Consider the following 22,272-nt stretch of genomic DNA (forward strand, 5'->3'; position numbering starts at 1 on the left):
TGTTCTGCTCTTTTTGAATCCTTTTCCCTTTGAGGGACTCTCTCTCTCTCTCTCTCTCTCTCTCTGCATTGATTTTCTGTCTCTTTCCTGCTCCGTCTTCTTCGTGGACGTTTACTTACTGTGGATGTTGCCGAGCTGTCGTTTCGTTCGAGGCCAATAGAGGCGTGTCTTACAATAGAGGCGTGTCTTCCAATAGAGGCGTGTCTTCCAATAGAGGCGTGTCTTACAATAGGGGCGTGTCTTACAATAGAGGCGTGTCTTACAATAGGGGCGTGTCTTACAATGGAGGCGTGTCTTACAATAGAGGCGTGTCTTACAATGGAGGCGTGTCTTACGTCTTTCACTGTAGGTTCCGCCCATGAAATTCAGCTCAACAGTTTTGTTTCACAAACAAAAGGTTTTGGTTTTTTAGTTTTTGCATTTTAATCACAGTAAAACAGAGTTCTACTCTCAAATCTATTTCTGACTGCAAACCTTTTTGTTTGATTGCATAATAAAGAAGTAAAAGTAAGTGTATAGCTTTGAAGACAATGAGACTGCTGCTTCACACTGCACAAAGGCAGCAGGATAAAGAAATAAGTTAATTGCTGGAGGCCAGATTGGTCTTTTAAGTTATTTCAGGTTAGTCTGAGTAGGCGTAAACCAAATGACATTACAATTAGAAGCCCTTCAGCCTGAACACCAAGCACATAAACACTGGTGTCCTTTTTCAGGCAAATAATAACTGAGACAATGTGCATGCAAACACCCCCCCCCCCCCCCCCTAATGTGTGAAGAGGCTGTGAAAATGTCTCTAAATAGTTGCCTGAGTTATTTATTGGTTATGATGCTTTAGTAAATTATCCACATTCTAGATGTCGACTCTTGACTCCTATAAAGTCAGAAAGGTTAGTGACATCATGGTGAAACAGGTTTTTATCTACAATCCAACAGGAACATCAGCTTCATGCAGCGTAACCAGGTGTCCAAACCTGAGACAGTCAGCAGGATTTTAACTTCTCTCCTCGGACTCTCTTTTTTTCATTTTACACATAATTACTTCTGTTAATTTTCGTGTGAACAACTGAGAGCAAAATTAATGACTGCCCTCCAGGAAATACTGTCTGACAGTATTATCTCACCGCCTTTCTTCCCGCCTTCCAGTGAGGCCCATCAAACTAGTTTGGTTGGAGCATACTGACACCTTTACTTAGAGTAAGTGTTCATCGTTACAGTATATATTATATTATTCATTCCTTATGAGGTTATTACAAGCTCAGAGTTACTGTCAGCTGCACCATAAACCTCACAGACTTCACTGCTTAGTTGTGTTACTGTTGTGTGATGAATTATTACATTTCACAACATAAATTCCAGTTAAATACATTTCATAACAAAATGTTTCTGAATGAACCTAAATTCTGAATAAATTAAAATTTATGAAAATAAATTCTATATAAAAATTTCAAAGCAATTATTCCCATCAAATATTTCTTCATTTTTCATCAGAGTACAGGTATCCTCTGAAAGAAAACGTGCCTCACATCTGTATTTGACTGTGTACTTTGACTGTACTTTGAGAAGCCCTGTAGGGCCGTTTGACCTGGAAGTGATGGTCAACTGTATTTATATTATTATAATCTTGTGCTCCACTCACTAAGATCGGGTTACAAACACTGGAAATGCAGAATTCCTGTCGGACTGAGACATTTTTTTTTCATTGTTGTACTGTATACTGCAGGATGCTCTTGACTCTTGTTTTGTTGTTAAATGACTGTCTGAGCTCAAAAAGCCACAGGTAAGTCAGGTGAGTCATCGTATCCCCTGACTGACTCGATACACCTCAACCACAGCCAGTGGTTTTAAAACAGCCACTTCTGTGATCTTTCTGTCAGGAGGACAAAGGTCATATCTAAAATAAAACACAAGTCCACTCACTCTGCTAATGGAGAAGGTGACCCCGGGCTTTCCGGAGCACACGCCCATGAAACAGAAGCGCAGCTGCCAGTAGAACAAATGTTCACAGATGAAGGTGATGAATGACAGAACCATGGCAGCCCCGAGCATGTAGAAGACCCCTGCCATGTTGTCCACGTCCAGCTGACTGCTCATCACCTCGTTCTTCTCGTTGTGGCAGATGCCCGTCAGCCACAAGGCTTCAAACTCCTCCATCTCACCTGGAGGACGGAGAGACACATATATGCAGGTTACTGTATCGTCTGTATGTACATGAGACCGAGAGAGAGCCTGCGCGCTCACATGGGTTTGCCTGTAGGTATCTGAACATGTAAGTGTGAGTCCACAAAGGGAGGACACATTTTTTTGGATGGGGAGTTGATGCCAAAAACAGCTCAGGTCTTATGTACATGCAACAAATGTCATGTTGCATTATTTTGACTTAACGGCCTCCAGAGGATCATCCTCATTAAGGATTGCTTATGCAAGGCTAACCCTTCCTTGTTGTGGGAAAAAAACAACTGCCTGCTGGGACCTGACAGTCCTCAGGGAGGAAGTGTGCGTGGTCATGTGACAAGCGTTTCCGCCCTAAAATGTGTCCCCCTCAGTTCCACATCCCCGGGGGCACAGCTAAGGGGGGAGGACATGTCCAGAGAGATTTGTTTGATCTGCACCATTGGTCTGTTTTTTTGTTTGTGTCTGTGTGAGATCAAGGAGATCTATGTACAGTTTCCCAATGCTTGCATAACACTGTTGTCTGTATGGATGTTTGTGCAGATGAGTGAGGGTGAGTTTATCTTAGACAGCTGTTAACTAGTTCTTACTAAGATTTACTCACAACCTCAGCGAGAAAAGAAAAGTGCTAGATTAGTTGTTTTCATGCAGATGAGCAGGAAACAGAAAAACATTTGGGCAAAAACATACAGAATAAGACAGCAACATGTTTAGGGAGGTGTCTATTTTCATTCATTGTTTCAGCATCTTGTGAAACTAGTGCAGTGCTCGTCCCTTAAACGCCTCACATGCAGGATATCTGGAGTACTGGATACTTCTGAGTTGAGCTGAGGTTGATCGGATGAACTGTAGTGCCTGAGACATCCTGCCCTAGAGCTTAACTCTAAACTTCTTCAGTTCGTTCTCATCATTACGGATGTGATCCCACCTCTGACCACAGTGTGGGTTGCGATGGCAGAGTGGCGCTGTCTGTATCGCTCCACGGGCAGAAGAAGAAGCAAATCAACATTGTTTATGAGGTATTTTTTTATATATTTCTCAAGAACCGTTCATCCAAACAACTTCACACATCAACACTGCACTTCCTTGATTCCCAGCAAAACACCTGCCAGGTAAGACGGAGATCGGATGAACAGTTCTTGAGATACACAAACAACACAGTTGTATAAACAACTATGTTTGGGTTTAGGGGGCCTTAGATGCAATATATGCATTGTGGCAACCTCACTGTGACAACAAGACATCAGGAAGTCATTGTGTCCAGCTGTTGTTTGCCAAGAAATAGTTAAAGGACTCAACTCCCTGTAAAAGCACAAACTGTTCATGTATGGATTAAACAGTCTAATCATCTTTTTTTCACACCCTGAGCAGCAGTGATGTAGTGTGGCACTATAGTACCATGCTACATCACAGCTGGATGTGGTCAGGTGTGATCTGTTGTACTTGTGACGACACCCAGCTGTGATGTTGGGTTTCAATCTATAGAGGCCTATTAAATTCTAGTGTGGACTTACTTTTTAAACAAACATGATACAATGTGTTATGAGCTTTAGAAGTGCTGGTGGGTGCAGTTTCTAACTTTGGACAGAGCCAGGCTAGCTGTTTCCCTTCGCTTCCAGTCTAAAAGCTAAGCTAGGCTAATGGCCTCCCAGCTACAGCTCCGTACTTAATGCACAGACAGGATTTCTTCATCTCACTCTCTGAAAGAAATACTTAAATTCTTATCAGCCTGCAGATTTCAGTGAGATGAGGCCAAGATGGAAGCTCTCCTGGATGTACACTGCTTGTTTTTGGCTCAACAATGTGAAACAACTTAAACTGGACAAAAGAATTTGATCAATATGCAGAATCTATCATGGTACTGAAATCAATATTACTATAATCCTTCTTATCCATTATGTTTTCCATCTCTCTCCCCCTGCATCTTCACCCTCTCTGCATCTTCACCCTGATCCTGTATCTGTTCCCATGTAGCGACACTCGGTTTCCTGTTAGTAGGCCGTCGCTCTAGATTCTAACAGGAAGTGACACATGAGCAAACATCGATGAGTCTGATCTCTTAACCTGACCCAACGTATGTGTGTTGACAGCCAAACAGTCGACATGAAGTAATGAGAGCTAATGTCGGATGTGTTGGCCTCATGTACACAGTTGGCAGAACAATAAGACTTTACTTCCATTCGGTAAATTTAAGCAGACATGTTGCCTGATCTTTAGGGAGCACAGACTCAAGCAGGCACACAGTCACATGTCACAAACGTATCCCATGTGTACACACACACACACGCACACACACACATGCACAGACTGGCACTTTAGCGTACATCACTCAAGAGGTTTCCAACAGTGTATGTCGAGGTCGAAGTCGATCTGGCTCTTGAGGATCTAATCCAAGGTGAATGTTCTCTCTGCACTGACCCCTTCATCCATCACAGATGCCGGAATGGAAAGTGATAGCACATCGCAGGCCATCAAGTGTGTGTGTGAACGTGCTATACTATATGCGACCTGGCAGATGGTGAGCAGTATGGAGAACATACTGTACCTCTCTCTAACTGTAGGTGTATCCTCCAAAGGCAAGAATTTATTTTATGTGTAACTTTCTCTGAGATACAAAAAGTGCTGCAAAAGTAGGCTGGTGATGAGTTAAAAGTCAAATTACTCTATTCCACTTTGCCCCTTTTCCCCACTGAACCCCACTCATTCTCTATAAGCAGAAAGACCTTTCCTGTCATACATGAAGAGGTACAGGATATACTGCAATAACATGGCTGTACTTGATGCTTAAAAGGGACCTATGATGCTCATTCCCAGCTCTATATTTTTAGAGTAGCTTTGCATGATTCACAGTTAAAAAAAAACTCCTTATTTATCTTCTATTGGCCCTTTATGCAGCCCCTCAGTTCAGCCTCTGTCTCTAACAGGCAGTCTTAACTCCTGTCTCTTTAAGGCCCCGCCTCCCATTGAGCCCACTCTGTTCTGATTGGCCAGCTTTCTGGAAGCCTGCTGAGGGGCAGCCATATCAGAGTTGTGTTAAGTTACTGCTGATGAAAACCCAACATTTTCTGCTTTACTGCTTCAATTTATAAGATTTTAAATGACTAAATAATGGGAGACTTTTATTGTGAAGAATTTACAGGAAATGAAACATGTTCCTCACTGAATTAGTGGAGCTTCGTTAGTGGCGCTAAAAACTGGTCGACACAACAACATATGGAGATATTTGGAGCTCTTTATTCAGCGGATCAGTTAGAAACAGGTAAACTACTTATTTTACTTTTCCCTGCTGTGTGATGGAAAAACACTCACAGTTCAACTTGAGTCATGGCTCATTGCGACTGTGGAGCAGTGAACTCACAATCTGTGTGCAGCAGACGACCATAAAAAGACGTCCATCATCGGGCTGAAAGTAGAAAAAACTGTTGGAGACGGAGTGTTAAGATCAGTGTGAAGCCGGTGCTTTTTACTCATGGGGATCACTTCTACATACTATATATAGGTATAGTATATACTGTACTATATTATATATAACTATATAAAGGTATGTTTACCTCATTATTTGATACTTTGGACATGTTTAATATGAACATCTGACAGTGTAACATTGAAAATAAGGAAAAGAGTAATAGGTCCCCTTTAAATTATGCTAAAGTTATCTTTCTTGTTATTTGTCAGTGATCAACACACAGTATATGTTATATAATCTATTCATATTCTAACATTTTCTAGAACCTGTTAAAGCCCAAATTATACATTTGCATGACATGACGGCCCGTATGATGTAAAGTTCATCTGTGCAGAACGTCCACATGTGGTGATTATTGGTATTAATCACCAACAGTCACCTGATATCTATTTTTATTATATTTCTGTTTATTTGTTCATAACATAGTAGGACTTCAGTACTACTGTAAGCTTACATTCAACTCAGTAAAGCAATTTAAACATTTACAACTTGTAAGTTCGTTACTGACATTGGAAACAGCAGTTTCATCACAATGTCCACTTACTTTTTTAATGCTTTCAACCATATCTGGAGGTCTTCCTCAGCTGATAGTTGGCTCAGTTTTCATGTTATCACAACAGGTTTGTATATGGCATGAAAAAAAGCTTTGAAAAATCAAGTAAGTAGATCTTTTGATTACGATTGTTTTGTTGGACAATTTAAATAATTTTGACCGCAGAATTTATGAATGATGGTTGATGGTCTCTTGTAATATTTTGTAAACCGTAGTGTCCTGTTATATTGTGTTTAATATGCAAATCTGAAGCTTTAAGAAGTGTTTTAAACAGCTTCATTTCATCTCCTGCATGAACAAACTACTGAAGTTCAGATGCAGGTTTCAATTTTCAACCAGCAGATGCTCTTTAGAGATATGTTATGTGACTATTGCTCAGTGGGGGGGGGGTTTCATAAGTCTCTATCTAGTCCATCCACGCTGATGGGAGATGTCCCTCCACTGTGTCCTGCATCAACACCAAACACAACGTCTCCTCTGAGTCATTCAGGACCAGAACTCGTTCTAATGGAGGCACCAAGTGGATCCACACCAGGAGCAAGACCCTGGTGGATCAGTGCACTACTGAGTGACGACAGACACTCTGTTGTCTTCTTTCTGTCACTACCCAAAACACACAACAACAGCTGGGGGTCAAAACAAAGAGTATCTGTTGCATATAGAGTATCTTTTTACAGATGGTGTCACCAGTCTCTCGACTCACTGTACACACACTTCAGATTCAACCTCCTCCTTGTATAAATATTCATAATATTTATGATATTGCCACCATGTTGTTGAATTAATCAGCTGGTGTCACAATACTACAGAAATAGACACTAACAGGACAAATGTGCCAACTCCTGCACTCCCAGTATATCACTTCTCACAGCCAGTGAGACTTCATTGCTTTCAGCAGACACATCTGAGAACCAGTCTCCACACCTCTAAACCAGTTAGTACGTCAAATTTAGAGAATAAGAATAAAGACAAGATATAAGATTGTAAACATGAGCATGTGGTTTACACCATCAAACCCTTTGATGAGCTGCCTTTGTTCGCGTGATATAGACTTCGAGTATATTTAAGGTTTCTCTGTTGGATTTATCAGTTGACCACCCCGGTCTGGCAGTTCATGGGCCCCGTTCCTGAAATCCATGTGACACTGAAGAAATATGTCAGTCACAACAGTCTAACAATATCCAGAGGCTTCAGCATTTCAAGACTAATCTCGTCCACGGCGCTCCCTCTACATATCTTCAGTTGAGGTCAATATGTCCCCGCCTGAGTTACCAAATAAACAAACTCCTTCCACACTCAAACTGTCACTGCTACAGTAGCTGCTACCTTTCAACCTGGACTCTATTTTCCCATCTTTTTGTGTCTAAGTGACCAATTTTTGAAACTGGTCCAGTATTGAGTGAGAGTGCTGCAGCTGACGGGGCCACGGAGCATCATCAATGTCCGTCCTCTAGAAGTGTTTGTTTCTGCCACTGACAGACTCAAATAGTTATTATAAGCAAAAGGTAAAGAAAAACGTTTGATTTCTTTTTATGGTCCTTTCCATAATGATGTCAGACACTCAGATCTACTTACTTAATTTTTCAAAGCTTTTTTTCATGCCGTATACAAACCTGTTGTGATAACATGAAAACTGAGCCAACTATCAGCCGAGGAAGACCTCCAGATATGGTTGAAAGCATTAAAAAAGTAAGTGGACATTGTGATGAAACTGCTGTTTCCAATGTCAATAACGAACTTTCAAGTTGTAAATGTTTAAATTGCTTTACTGAGTTGAATGTAAGCTTACAGTAGAACTGAAGTCCTACTATGTTATGAACAAATAAACAGAAATATAATAAAAATAGGTATCAGGTGACTATTGGTGATTAAGACCAACAGTCAGCATCGAGCTGTAAATTATGAGCCACATTTCTCTGTATGGTCTTTTCCATAATAATAATAATAACAATGTGAGCCAGTCAGTGGCAGAAACCAGCACTCTGATTGGACGTACATCGACAGGAAGCTGTTGTCCTGTTGAATTACATCTCAGCCCGTTCTGCGGCTGCTGGCTGAGGCGCTCTCGCTCAATACTGGATCAATTTCAAAAACTGTTGTCCCCATTAGTCACTTAGACACAAAAAGATGGGAAAACAGGGTCCAGGTTGAAAAACACCAAAGTTTCCCTTTGAGGACTAGACTGTACCAACCGGGCTCAGGAGGCATCATTCTGCAGCTCGACAGCATCATCGACTATCTGGATCTAGCAGCAGGTCACTAGAACCAGCGGCGACCACCGTCTGAGTCACAGCTGAATCCATTCTGACTCTACCAACCTCACTGCACTGATCAGTCTGGAACATTTCTGTGTGATCATTTTGTTTCTTAAACACCAAATTCAAGACAAGAAATGATTTTTTTTATATTGAGCAAAGTAAAAGAAGGATACAATAGTAATGTTTTGTAAATATCTATTTGATATGATATTCACATATTATACCTCCTGCATGGCATAATGATGTTTGGGCATTTATAGGATATTCACTGAGAGTTTATTATAATACAAATAGTACATAATTAAAATCATTATTGCTACTCTTCGTTAAACTTCTCCATTTAAAGTGGCGATTAACAGTGAATGTAAAAGCTCTTAGCTGTAATTTCATGACTTGTTACTTTATGTCAACAAGCAACAGAGAAAAACTAAATGGCAACATTATCATTATTGCTTTAAATACCTTTTTCACTACGTATGAGGCGTTTAAATGCATATGAAAACATTCCAGTCTTTACCGTCTCCAAACAGCATGAGAATGGCCAGATCCACAGCTCGCTTCCAGCCCGAGTCTTTCTGGATGGCGATGCCGTAGCCGGTGGAGGCGAACACCTTGCCGCTCCCGATGGTGACCAGCTTACAGCCCTCGTCTCTTCCCGCCATGTAGTTCAGCACAGCGGCGTCGTAGATGAAGGCGTCCAGTTTGCTGCGAAGGGAAACGTGTCAGAAGAAAATAAATGAAGGTCTGAACTTTTATATTGAGGTTATGGAGCAACAGTGTGATGCTGCCTAACTGTCATTTACACCTCTATTAATGTCTGTTTGTTATTTCCTGGTAATTTCTTGAAACTTTCCAGGAAAGAATGTGATTTGGTGCTAATTACAGGTAAGATTACAGGTAAGATGTCTGAGCTGGTTGTTTAAGTTTGTTTAGTTAGTTTTGACTTTAAATAGTTTTAAATAGTTGATTTTCAGAACTGTTCTATTTATTACTGGAATCTACATCCTCCATATATGTCAACTGATCAGTTGATGTCAACTGGTTTTGCTAGCATAGTTAGCATAGTTAGCATAGTTAGCACAGCATTAAAATATTGTTTCATTTTTGTGTAATTGTGAAAATGTTTAGAGCACAATTTAGAAAATACATGTTTCACTTAGAATTTGGACGCTCAAAGTAAATGTCAATCAATCAAATACAATTCTCTTCTTTTTTAAATGTTTTTTGCCTTCGTTTGGACAGCTGACAGTCGGACAACTACAGTCCCTGTTCCTGGGTTTCCTGTTTTATAGAAGGTTGGAGGTTCTGAGAATATTTTTATCAAAAAGACAAGAATTTAACTGAAGGCTCAAGTATGACTATTGCTCCACATCTTCTTAGTAAATTGGTCACAAGACAGGATTTGTCTCAGGATGTGGACACCCTGTATCCATTTCTAGATAAATTTGACATGACAGTCTCCAGCTTGGTGACAAACTACCATCAAACGGCGCCTCGGGGCTCTACGGGCCTCTGTGGTGGTTCGGCTCAAACCTTCACCAAATATGAGAGGTACATCACCGCTTTGCATTTTAAATTCTTCAGCAGTGGTTGATGAGAACAGCGGACGACAGGAGGAGACAGGAAAAGAGGAGAAGAAGATATTAGTTAGCTTTCAAGGGCAGAGAGAGTGAATATTAGCTAGCTTTCACAGCAACCACAGGTTACGCTGCTATTCTGGGCGCCAGCGGCAGGCAGATACACAACTCCACTGGCTGCCCACCCACTTGCCCAGAAAGCTCTCTTCCTCTGTCTCCCTCCCTTTATCCTTCATCATCTTTTCTGTGTATTGCATCAGTACAGGACCTCACAGCTCCATAACACCCTCATTTCTCACAGCTGAGATCCTTTCATCTCCCTCCTTCCTTACATCCCCCCATCTGTCTCTCCCCTCACCCGGTCTTCAGACTGTACAGGGCTTCATCTACATTCTTCTGGTGGAAGCTGGTCATGTAGGCATGCATGTCCGGGTAGTTGTTGCGGATGTTGCGCTCTGTACTCCCGTTGGGCACCGTGCCAAACCGGAATGGCGGCGAGAATTCGTTAGGCTTCTGGAACTGTTGTGGGGGGGGGGGGGGGGGGGGGGTTCCGGAAAAGAAACCACACAGAGAAAATGACAGAGGAGTGCTCGTTAGCATGGAAAAGGCACTGAGCCGCATCAAATGGCCTTTAATGCACTGTTGAGCAGGAGTGAAGGACGATGCTTTTGGAAGCTTAAAATTAACTAAATGCTTTGAGTTGTGTTCAACAGACACAATGAGACAAACATCAGATCACCATGTTCATCACAATCAATAGTTTGACATGATTAGTAGAAGGCTGCCACTTCTCAACTTCTCATCTTCTATAAAATGTCAGAAAAAAATGAGAAATGCTAAAGTTCAAGTTTAGTTTAGCTCCAAAACAGTCCAAACATGTGAACTTTATTATCACATGAGACAAATTCAATGAAGACGTTAACAATTTTAACAATGAAGGAGCAGGAAGTAGGTCAGGTTTGGCAGTTTTGCATGAAAAATCATTTATACAATTAATCATCAGAATAATTGCCAAATAATATGAAGTTGTTCCACTAATCAGTGGATCATCTCATTTCTTTCAGCTCTCAGTAAGTTTAAGTTGATGTGTCGAGGACTTCCTCATATAAAAGCAAAGAATAAAGTCAATTTACAGAAAATGAACGAACAATTTGGGTATCTATGAATTATTTATACCATATATAATTGAACAAGCAGCTCCTCAGATGTGTGTGTTTGTGGTCGGACAAAACAAGCAGATGAAGACGTCTAACCCTTTTTCACAATATTTTGACCATTTACAAACTAAGTATTTAATTGATTAATTGAAAAAACAAAAACTGAATCAAATCTAAATGGAAAACAATCAGATGCAACTCTGAATAAGATTTAGACATCGACTCAAAGAAACAGAGGAAGTCATCCACACTCATCTTCACACTGCCCCACGTTACATACTTTCACACACCTGCTCCTCCTCCACCCCACAAACCCTCACATTGCCTCAAAAATCACACCTTTTTGTCTGACAGGCCCGACACCTGGTCGACATACTCCTCCTGGATCATGAAGGCAGCCAGGTTGGCAGTGTAGGAGGCCAGGAAGATGACAGCGAAGAAGGCCCACACTGACACCATGATCTTACTGGTGGTACCTTTGGGATTCTGCACCGGAACAGAGTTGTTGAAAACCAGACCCCAAAGCAGCCAGATGGCCTTACCGATGGTGAAGGAGGGACCGCCGGGCTCTGGGAGCGAAGGAGGGAGGAGGTAGAGAGAAAGACGACACACTGATCACAGCTACTACTTCATTTCATCTGCATTTACTCATGACCACTGCTGTAGGAGGCACTTGATTGATGGCAGTGACAAAGACCAGATTTATTCCCGTCCTTTAGTTTGTCAGTGATCGCAGGATGTGCTCTACGGTCCACATCCACTCTTCCAGCCGCCGCCGTGACAACCGACTGTTACAGACTAACTCTGTTCCACCTACTTCTATGGCAGTATGACAAGGTTGTAGGATGGAAGCACTACCTACTGTAGCTCTTTGGCATCAGAGACAGGGAGAAAGAAAGAGGAGGGGGAGGGGGGGGGGGAAGATGAACACACAGCAGGCTACAATTATGCTACAGCTGGAGCAGCAGTATAGGACAACAGCCTTACATAACCTAGTGATTAAACCACACATCCTATACACATGGACTGGGGAACGTTTCTGACACTGTTGCTGTGACAGAAGAAGAAATTCAGAAAACACTACGGTAGGAAACACCGTTACTCTTCTCCCCCTGTGGTCCTTGACGAAAAGGCTGCGAGCAGCAATATAACACTTCTCAAATTTTATCTTGAGCAGCTGCCATTGCAGCAGCTCATGCAATCCTGAGAGTCAAATAGAACTGGGTGTATAAAAAATAGATTGAATCTAAACCATTGATTTTGATGGGCAAATTGATTTCACCGTATGTGATTCAACGGGGTTGTGTTGTTCCGTACTGTCAGACACCGTTAAACCTGACACATATTTTCAATATATGGTAATAGATCTACTAAAGTGTATTCATCGGTTTTACAACCTTAGATTCAGTGCTGTAACACTGGTGTAATATTTGCGAATGGCACAATAAAAAAAGACGTTGTAATGCAAGAACAGAGGAGCCTTTGTTCACACTGTGATGCTAAGAATACTTAAGATCACCTATCTGGTTCTTGTCAATGATCCTTTTCATTAGTGAAAGAGCTTAAGTGACTGTAGATGTAGATAAGCACTCCGAGACATGGAGTAGAAAGTCCCAGTGCTCCAGTGGCTCATTCAGAAGGGATTGTCAGAGTAATTTAGCACATTGAGGTCTCTGTTTGAATGGAGCATTCAAGGTAACAAAACCTGCCCAGTAAGTCTTCCCTTTAGCACAGATTGCATGAACATGGACCTCATTGTCACCTTTATGGAGCATTGACTGGGTCTGACTAGGCGAATGTATGTGTGTGTGTGTGTGTGTGTGTGTGTGTGTGTGTGTGTGCACTCCTCTCACCTCGTCCATCTGCCAGACAGCGATTGTAACCCACCGGGCTGAAGTACTCAAACACAAACACAGCTACGGCTGACACCATCAGCAACATAACAAACATCATCACCCAGACATCAGCACTGAAGGGCTCTGAAAGACAGAGGGGGGGGGGGGGGACAGAGAGGGGGGGGGGCAGCAGGGTAGAGGAGGAGAGGAAGCGGAAAGGGGAGGAGTGAGGGGTTGTGGGGAGACAGAGACAGGAAGTTCATTAAATCAAATGAAACAAAGTTATAAAATCAGCCCCTGGTATCAACATGATTATTTGTATATTGTGCACTCAGAGCAACAGATTTATGGATTTTATCTGAGTTTGTGTGAACGCTAACAAACACTTCTGGAGAGGAAGGCGGGAAGGTGTGAACGGACACATGTGCTCATTGAAATGGGCACATTTTCTACCACTTGCGCCGTACTCTACTTTACAGTTTTCACATATAATCTATGACAAACACCATCTATTTGTATCTCTTTCTGTGACTGTACTGTGTTTTGTGCACGTTAGTATTCTCAGTTGTGTGTTGGACACCTGCCAGAAGCACCAGGTGCGTTTCTTCTCACCAAGAAAGGCGGAGGGGGAGACAGTCCCGTTGCTACGCGAGACCATGACACTGATTCCCGTCTCGATGAACGGCACAGAGAAGTCGATAACCTCTGACCTCTCCTCGTTGATGGTGAGCGAACCCACCGCCATGTGGGCATTCTTCAACACCACCTGCGGGTCAAACACAGACAGACACAGAGAGACGGGAGGGAAACACCGAAGGTCAGTGGATTGTGTTGAAAAACAGATTAGTAAAAAAAAGGGACGTGACGGGAAGAATAACTGGTCTCTGCAGCTCATCCGCCAGCCACCGTCTCTGCCAACTGTCCTGAACTGGTTATTTTGGAAGAAGAAGGGAAGCAGGAGGACGAGAGGATCATTACTACAGTGGGTCAGCGTATGGCTACCCACCAAACCAGCCTCCCTCTGAGTCTGCTCAGGTATATTTAGCCCTAAGTTTCTGAAGCCTCGGGCCATGAATAAAATTGGAGCACAAAAGACTGTGTTAATAAGGGATATGTATGCCAGAGTGAGCAGGAATCCTACGCACTGTTTTTTTTTTCTCTGTTTGTCACAGTTTTTCATAAAGGCCTGCTCTCTCTCTCTTCTCTCTTCTCTCTCTCTCTCTCTCTCTCTCTCATTCTGTTTTCCTTTGTCTGTTGTCCTGTTTTCTCCTCATTCAAATTAAATCATTAGCTGCTTGCTTACGCTTTTAAGGACACTGACTAATGAATCCATGTGTGCATGCTCTGCACATTTGCATAGACTTTCCTATGCTGATGTATATTTGAGGAATTTTCTGATCTGATTTACAGTAGGTGGAGGGTTAAGATCATTTTACATTACCCTGGACATCTTCACTCATCTATGTTCTTAAGATGATCATAAAGTCGCTTGTTCTATGCCGTAATCAATTATGCCGGACATCACATCAATTTGTAAAGGCTGCATTGTGCAGGACGTCTAATGTGTGCAGTAATGTGTGCAGGAGAGAAGTGGGTCTTTCCCTCAGGCTGCTTTCTCTCTCTCTCTCTCTTTCTTTCTCTCTTTCTCTACACGCATGTCTTTCTCCATCTCTGATTAGGAGCCTCGTTGTCCTCCTCCTGAGGTTGTGCGGAGCTGATCACAGCCTCCCCTCAGGCCAGGTTGTGGGGAACAAGTGCTGGATGGCATGACAGAGACGGCGGGAAACTAACAGAAAAGGAGCAACACTCAGACAATATAATCAGCCCAGATCATAAAGTCCTTTGGGCACCATAAAAAAACCCTCTCCCTGTTTGTGGTTATGTTTCTATTATTATTAGATTAACATATTTTCTTGCTTGTTTAATTGTTTTTTAAAATGTAAAGAGTAATCTAGTAGTCTAGTAATCTAGTAGTCTAGTAGTGCACTGTCCTCCTTTTGTGAAGAAAAGTGAGCTGCAAACTGCTTCACAGTAAAAATGTTGGAAAATAACAGAAACTGATGAGCAAAGGAAAAGAGAGAATGAACTGACAACAAATACACATATGTTGATAAAATGAACAGAAGACATAATCAATATATTTAAAAGAAATATAATTCAGACATGAATCCATATCTGTGGTGTTCTGAAGTCTTCTTCTCACAGGTAATGAGCTCTCGTTGTCTTCAACTGGTCAACACTGACTGACTGGATTCATATTTTTAAACTTCCATATAATTTATTTTCAGGACCCAGAGTTTATCTAGTTTATCCAGCATGGAGGCTGGTGCTCTAGTGAACAGTTTCTCCCTGAAGTTGCTGATTTTTAAATGACCTCACTCAAACAAACCAATGAGAAATAGACACTTGTAAACCAACTTCTCTCCTCCAGTCCATCTGAAACAGCAACTTCTGCTCTAATAAACAACATATGTTAAATCTGATCTCTGCCACTTGCAGCAGCTATTTATTATTTGTTTTCACTGAGTCTTGAATCAAAGCTGGTGTTGCGTGTCGTCAGGGAGGCTTTGCTGGATGCACTTTAGAAAACAGTGAAATGATTGTAGGGTTGCTATAAACACTGAGCGCGACATGCTAAATGGACGGCACTAAACACACAGACCTGCAGTCGTGGTGAGTAATGGTGTTAGTCGATCTGTATTCAACAGAAAGTCAAGAGAAACACGACAAATATGATTTTGTTTGATGTATAATGCTGTACTTAGTCTCTGCTGGTTCAATAATGGTTGTATGAAGCTCTGCAGCTGTGAAGTTCATGATCAGCCAGCAGGTCTGTGTGGACCAAACTGTCACTGAGGGTATTTTTAAGCTGTTTACAGCCGATGTAAAGGTGTTGCTTCTCTCTGGTATTCATCACAACAACAGTTCCTCTTCTATACATACAGAAGACTTCAAACATGTGTAGACAGAGACTGTCTCTCAGTCATGCAGACATGAAAACACAGAGTGACTGTGTGTTAAAGGGAAGAGAAATGTCTTCACCTCTCCGACCATGCCGTTCCACGTCCCATTGACCTTCTTGCCGTGTTTGCCGTTGGTCACCAGGTAGAGGTCGTAAGTGAACTTGACCGCCTTGGCGATCTTCTTCAGGATGTCGATACAGAAACCTTTGCAGCAGCGCTTGATGTAAATCCCTGAATCACCTGTCTGGTTGCTGGTAGGTTAGATGGAGAGGGAGGAGAGAGAGGAAGTAAAGATGGATGAACATAGAAAAAGTTTCAACCGTTTGGCGTCAAAGTTTATTTGGGTTAAAGTTTATAAAGCTTGTAGTTCAACAGACAGAGGACAGAAAGTCATTCCAACCAAAAACTGAACCAGGTCATTACAGATTAGATTTATCTAAAAATATAAATAATGGTTAATTCTGTACATCCATGCATGCTTTATTACTCCATACGTATGCAGAGCAGTGTGAAAAAGCAATGTGGCAAAAGAAGGAAAATGGCAAAAGGTAGATTTAGGACTTTTTGGAGCCATATTTTTAAGCACAGCGTCCATTAACATCCATGTTTTACAAGCATGATTTATGGTTATATATGGTTTACATATTATCACCCAGATTAGACAGTAACTGGGACTAAGAATAATGCACTGAGTCACAAATTTGACCAAATTGTGTGTCATCAATCAGTGAGTTGTTCTTGGCTCAACAGCTACAGGTGTGTAACAGCTGTGGGTAACGACACAACGGCAGCTTTGGCACATTTCTCAGATGTTTCCAGAACCAGACCAGGAAAAAATGTGTTTGTTTGAGTGTGTTTTGTTTTTGTGTTGTGGGATTGTGAGTTCAGCTCATACAAGTGAACAACCTTCATAATTACTGAGCTACTATGTTCCATATAACATGGAATAATTAGAACACGGGGGTTTATCTGACTGGGACCGCACGGCTGCGTCCACATATTTATGCATTTGTGCATTCAGAGACTTTAAGTCCTGAATCTACGCAGCTCTGTGCATCTGGCTCATAGTTTTATTTTGGGCTTGAAAGAAATCCTGCATATTCTCTGTGGCATATTGCTGCCTATCTCTGAAATGCTGTGTGTGAAAATGTCTTTGAAGAGAGAGACAGACAGAGGGAGGGAGAAAAGGGGAATAGGGGGAATAGGAGAAAGAACAGGGTGAAAGATCAGTCAATAAAAAAACCACTGAGCCAGAAGATGTAGGACACCCTCAGGAGATTTCAGGTAGGCCAGTGATAGAAAAGGAGGCCAATGAGGAAAATTCATTATCACACACCAAGGATAGCAAGAGGGCAAAGGGGGGGGGGGGGGGGGTGGAGGGGGGGCAGCGACAGAAACCAAGACAATGATCTAGTTAGCAGCAGGGAGGTGAGTAGAGGTAATCAGAGGACACCCAGAGATTGTGAGAGGATGAAGTAGATGCTGCTCCAAAAATCCAATGAAGAAAAAAAAGAGCAAATAAGACAAAGACGCGCAGGAAAATAATAATAATCCTCTCTGCACATACATGATTCATTACTGATCCTTTTCTATATTTGCTTTTTAGCATTTGCAGTACAGATAGTGTTTAATGTCTTTTTATAACTGCTGGTGATTTGATAGGTGTAACAAATGACTTTGTATATATGCAGAAGGTAAAAGTTTGAAATAAATCATATTGCAGCTATATTGATGTATAAATGTCTTAATGTCTTACTGAGAATCTATTTTCAGCTCTTTGCTCTATAATATTCATCTTGGATTCACAAAGTAAAAAACAAATCAGATTTTTTACTCATTTGAGAGAAAAATGAACGTCTTCAGGGGAAAAAAACTTAAAATTCTCACTTGAGTTTGAGCTGTTTGCGGCAAGGCACGGTGTTCCTCATGCAGGTTCCACTGAGCGGGTCCACATCCTCCACGATGACAAATGGTGCCTCCTCCAGAGTCACGATGGACAGGTGGTCCTCCCGCTCCTCCGCTCCCGAATACAGCTCAAAGCGAGGCCACACATGGTACCTCATCGTCAAAGAGCCTCGCTCCCATTTGCCAACCTGCAGTGGGAGGAGGACTGTGTGATATACAGGCTACTGTTGCAGGTACTTTAAGTGGCAGGGAGACACTCCAAAAGAAAAAAAAAGACATAAATCACATATCAGAGGTTGGAAAAATAAAAAACTGAAAAAGAGAGGAGAGGAGTACAGAGGATCTTTACCCTGTCCCATTGTCTGTCCTTGTCTAGGAGAATGATGACCAGTTTGGGGAACATCTGGTGGCCCTCTTCACTAAACGACAGGTTACGGCCTTCAAATGTCACATTCATGAGGTACCTGAGAATTAAAGTTCAAGTTTGAGTTAGAAATGTCAAAATCTGTCACTTATTACAGCCTTAGACTTTCAGCATCATTGAATATTATTGGGAACAGTGCAAACAAGCTGTCAGCATTGATATATTATCACCTCATTACATTAAGTTGTTGTGGCTTTAACAAACAGTTGCCTTAGCAACAGCAACATCAGCATTATTTTGGAGTCGTTGTGAATATGAGTCCAACATTGACTCTGCTTTTAGCTCTGTTTTGGTCTCCACCACCTCCTGCAGGAAATATCTGTCTCTAAGCAGCTAAACTTTACACGATGTTCAACAGCTAGTTGCTAACTGTGTCTGTCTGTTTGGTGCTTGGCAGGTAGCGTACAGTGGATTTATAGAGCTTTTAGATTTTAGGGCCTTAAAACCAAAACAATGAGCTGAAAGAGGCTAAAAGGCTTTATGAGGGCTTTCATCACTACATGTGACACACAGAGTAACACCACTGACTCTCATTTACAAACATTCTCAAATGTCCTGAACATTGAAATATCAAGCCAAAACATTTCATTTCATAAAGAATGCACAGCTGGTATTTATAATGACTCAGTGCTGTCAGATTTTCAATTCAAATACTTTGGCAGAGTAACAGCAGCAATGTTCTTCTGGGAAACCTGTTGGTACTTCTATCTATCTGACACCCCAGAGCTTCACATTATCCTCTAGATTACATCTGCTCAGATTATCATAGATTACTCTTCTTATATGATGTGTTTTATTGTTTGTGTGGATGTATATGTATATTTGTATGTATATATTGGAATATTGGTATTGTATTATTATATGTTCTGTAACATGTCCTGTAGCTTCTATCTTGGCAACAAGACAATAAAGTCACATAAATGTTGTTCAGGAAGTATGATGATGAAAAGAGAAAAAGCAGAAGCAAATTATTCTAATTCATGATGAACTAAAAGCAAGGTTGCTGCTTCTAATGCAGCAGTCCTTAGCTTTAATTGATTTCATGTTCTAAAAGATGACCCAGTTTAAAGCCTGGTAAAACATACAGTATGTGCCACCTGATAGACTGAGAGAGATAAAGACCGAGCACAGGGAGGGGGGTGGAAGAAAGTGAGAGCAGAGCAACAAGAAACCCGGAGTGAAAGGTGGAAGAGAGGGAAGGAGCAGAGAGGGCGAGTGTATTAACCGCCTGTGTGAATACATATCAGCATATATGTGTGTCAACAAGTGTATAGCAGCAGCAGATAAGCTGGAATCATCTCTCTCTCTCCTCTCTCTCTCTCTCGCTGCCGCCTCCTTCCCTCACTCTTCCTCGTCCTGATCTGTGGGCTGCCATCACCATGGAGACGCTCTGCCTCTGAAACAATCCACTGGAGAAATAAATATCTTGTCTGAATGCAAGGAGTGAGGGGCCATGTGTGCGCGTGTGTGTGTGTGTGTGTGTGTGTAGATTTTTTTAAAGGAGGTGCCGTGCACATTTACCCACCATCATCTCCAACCAAGTCAACGGTGTGAAAAAAAGACAATAAATCTATTCACAAGACAACAGATGAGCAATGGGCCTGAAACTTACCCAAGATTTTATCACAAGTACCTCCTACTAGAACATTCAGTACCTCTATCTGTAATGTCTTCAGCTATATTTATATACCACCTCACACACACACACACACACACACACACACACAGACCTAAGTAGGCTACATGCTTTGAGCAAGTCAATAATATGACTCAAGCCTCCATGAAATGCCTATTGCTGCACACTGGCTGGCTAGCACGCTGAAAGTGCTGTAATGCGCGTGTAACATGGGATTAGCCTCCTAAGCATAATCTCAGTTTGAATAGGGAACCAAAAAGATCAAGGCGGTGTGGGTGGAGGCGCTCGAGGTCCAACTTGTTGCTGCCACGACGCCGTGACGACCCATGTGACCAGTAGCAGCCTGTGTGTGAATGTGTGTTCATGTGTCATCATGACTGGCTGGCATGTGTAAGCATACGGCGAAAAACCGCAAACATAGGGACACGGGGAGGCTCTTAACACCGGCATAATGTAATGTAATGTGTTGCCATGGCACCCACAACCACAGCAATTTTCATGCAATCAGCTGCGTTGCCATGGGAACAGTAATCTCACTGGAGAGAGGCTGGTTGAAAGAGAAAAGAGAGAAAGGAGTATTTTTTCAGTATAAACCTGAGTGTTTACCCACTTCCCCTCATGCTGTCTTTCACTTTCAGATCAATCTCTCCATCTCACCTCTGAGTAGCGCATCGAATCACACATCAATAGGATTCATCTGCCCGTACATTAACCTGCGCCTCACAAAGATGGAAGCACGCTGTGAATTTACAGCAGAGGAGGCTGCTCTGTTTATCATTTTGTAGCCCTGTACTATTGATGTAGCTTTTATGTGCTGTTTGATCCCTTCTCATGTCAGAATTCCCCTCTGACTCTGCTGGAAGAGGAAAAAAAAAATAAAATAAAAAAAATAAAAACCCAACCAGGATGAGCTACTAAAAGAACCTCATGCGGCTCGATCACAGCCATATGCAGCGCTTGTGTGCGCCTCGCTCACCAACTGTTCCCCAACTAATCACTGGCTGTGAGGGGAATTTATTTTTTAGTTACAGAGACACTGAATCATCAATGCCATGGACACAATCCCTCTTTTTTTTTCTCCCCCCTTTTTTTCTCAAATCTCTTCAAACGTATTTCAGAGCCATTTGATATGACTTATCTGAATTCTTTCTTTTATCTCCAAGTGAAGCTGAACAGGGTCACAAATTCTCTGTCGCTGCAATGCAGGGATGTAAAAATATATGTGTGTGTGTGTGTGTGTGTGTGTATAAAGGAATCTGTGGTGCACACACACACACACACACACACACACACACACACACACACACACACACACACACACACGTACATACTGTATCAGGTTTGGGTGGATGACTCATAATCTGGGATGACTGCAGAAGACCTGCTTCTGAAGAGTTACCAAATACTGATGAAATGTGCACTTCACATCACAAGTCATGTAGGATAGAAGCAGTGACTGTGTGAGGAGACAGAATATGTTAAATTATGTTAATGCACGGTGCGTTATGGTGTAGGAGCTGTGCCACTGAGGACTGGGGGGGGGGGGGATGTGTGAATACAATACATTAAAACCCTCAATATTTGAGTTAAAACAGGTTCACATAAGAGTGTTTAGCAGACAACAGCTTAACATAGAAGACACACAGGATGCTAACAAACACACTACAGAGAACATATACCATTACAATCTTTTCTATTCAATGCAGTTTTGTTCAGGTATAATCTATATTAAAATATTATAATATACTTTTTTTTTTTTAGAATGAACAAAACCATTTCACTAGAGGGGCCACGTCACCATTAACATGCCGCTGGCGCCGACGCTGGCGCCGACGCTGGCGCCGACGCCGACGCCACCGGCCAAATGAAGTTGAATGATGTGTTTTGAATGTGAACCAGATTTTCTGCTTTTAATTTAAATAATTTTATGGTGTGATGTAGCGTATGTGCATCGCTGTGACTGAATGGTTATTTTCTAATAGGAAATTCACAGAGGAATAATTTACATGACAGATCTGGTTGTTAATAATTTATCTACTTATAATAACTTCATAATAACTTACATGATCAGCATGTGTGTGTGTTGTCGCCAGCATGTGTGACAATTAAAGCTTCTGTGTTCTTTTGAATATAAAACAAGGATCTCTCCTCTGGTGCTCTTCGAGGTTGTTCTCAGGAGTTTTTCCTGATCTGATCGAGCGTCTGAGGAACGGCAGCCCCCCTGAGGAACATCTGTGATTTCTTATATTACGATATATAAATAAAACGGACTTGATCTGAAAATATCTGACTGGCTGAGAGCGACAAACTACAAACTAACTACAACTAT

The 22,272-nt window shown here is 41.8% G+C and overlaps 1 protein-coding gene across 1 annotated transcript in view; it reads right to left on the reverse strand.

Moving 5' to 3' along the window:
- The window catches only part of grin2bb (glutamate receptor, ionotropic, N-methyl D-aspartate 2B, genome duplicate b), a 94,622-nt gene that overhangs the window by 6,760 nt on the left and 65,590 nt on the right, over positions 1-22,272 (reverse strand). Inside the window, 9 exon segments of the mRNA XM_044345613.1 lie at positions 1,918-2,156; positions 8,964-9,151; positions 10,382-10,542; positions 11,520-11,749; positions 13,034-13,159; positions 13,628-13,781; positions 16,058-16,229; positions 17,866-18,071; positions 18,233-18,347. Coding sequence (XP_044201548.1) covers positions 1,918-2,156; positions 8,964-9,151; positions 10,382-10,542; positions 11,520-11,749; positions 13,034-13,159; positions 13,628-13,781; positions 16,058-16,229; positions 17,866-18,071; positions 18,233-18,347 — 1,591 coding nt within the window.

This window comes from Thunnus albacares, chromosome 3 (assembly GCF_914725855.1).
Source record: "Thunnus albacares chromosome 3, fThuAlb1.1, whole genome shotgun sequence".
Taxonomy (NCBI): domain Eukaryota; kingdom Metazoa; phylum Chordata; class Actinopteri; order Scombriformes; family Scombridae; genus Thunnus; species Thunnus albacares.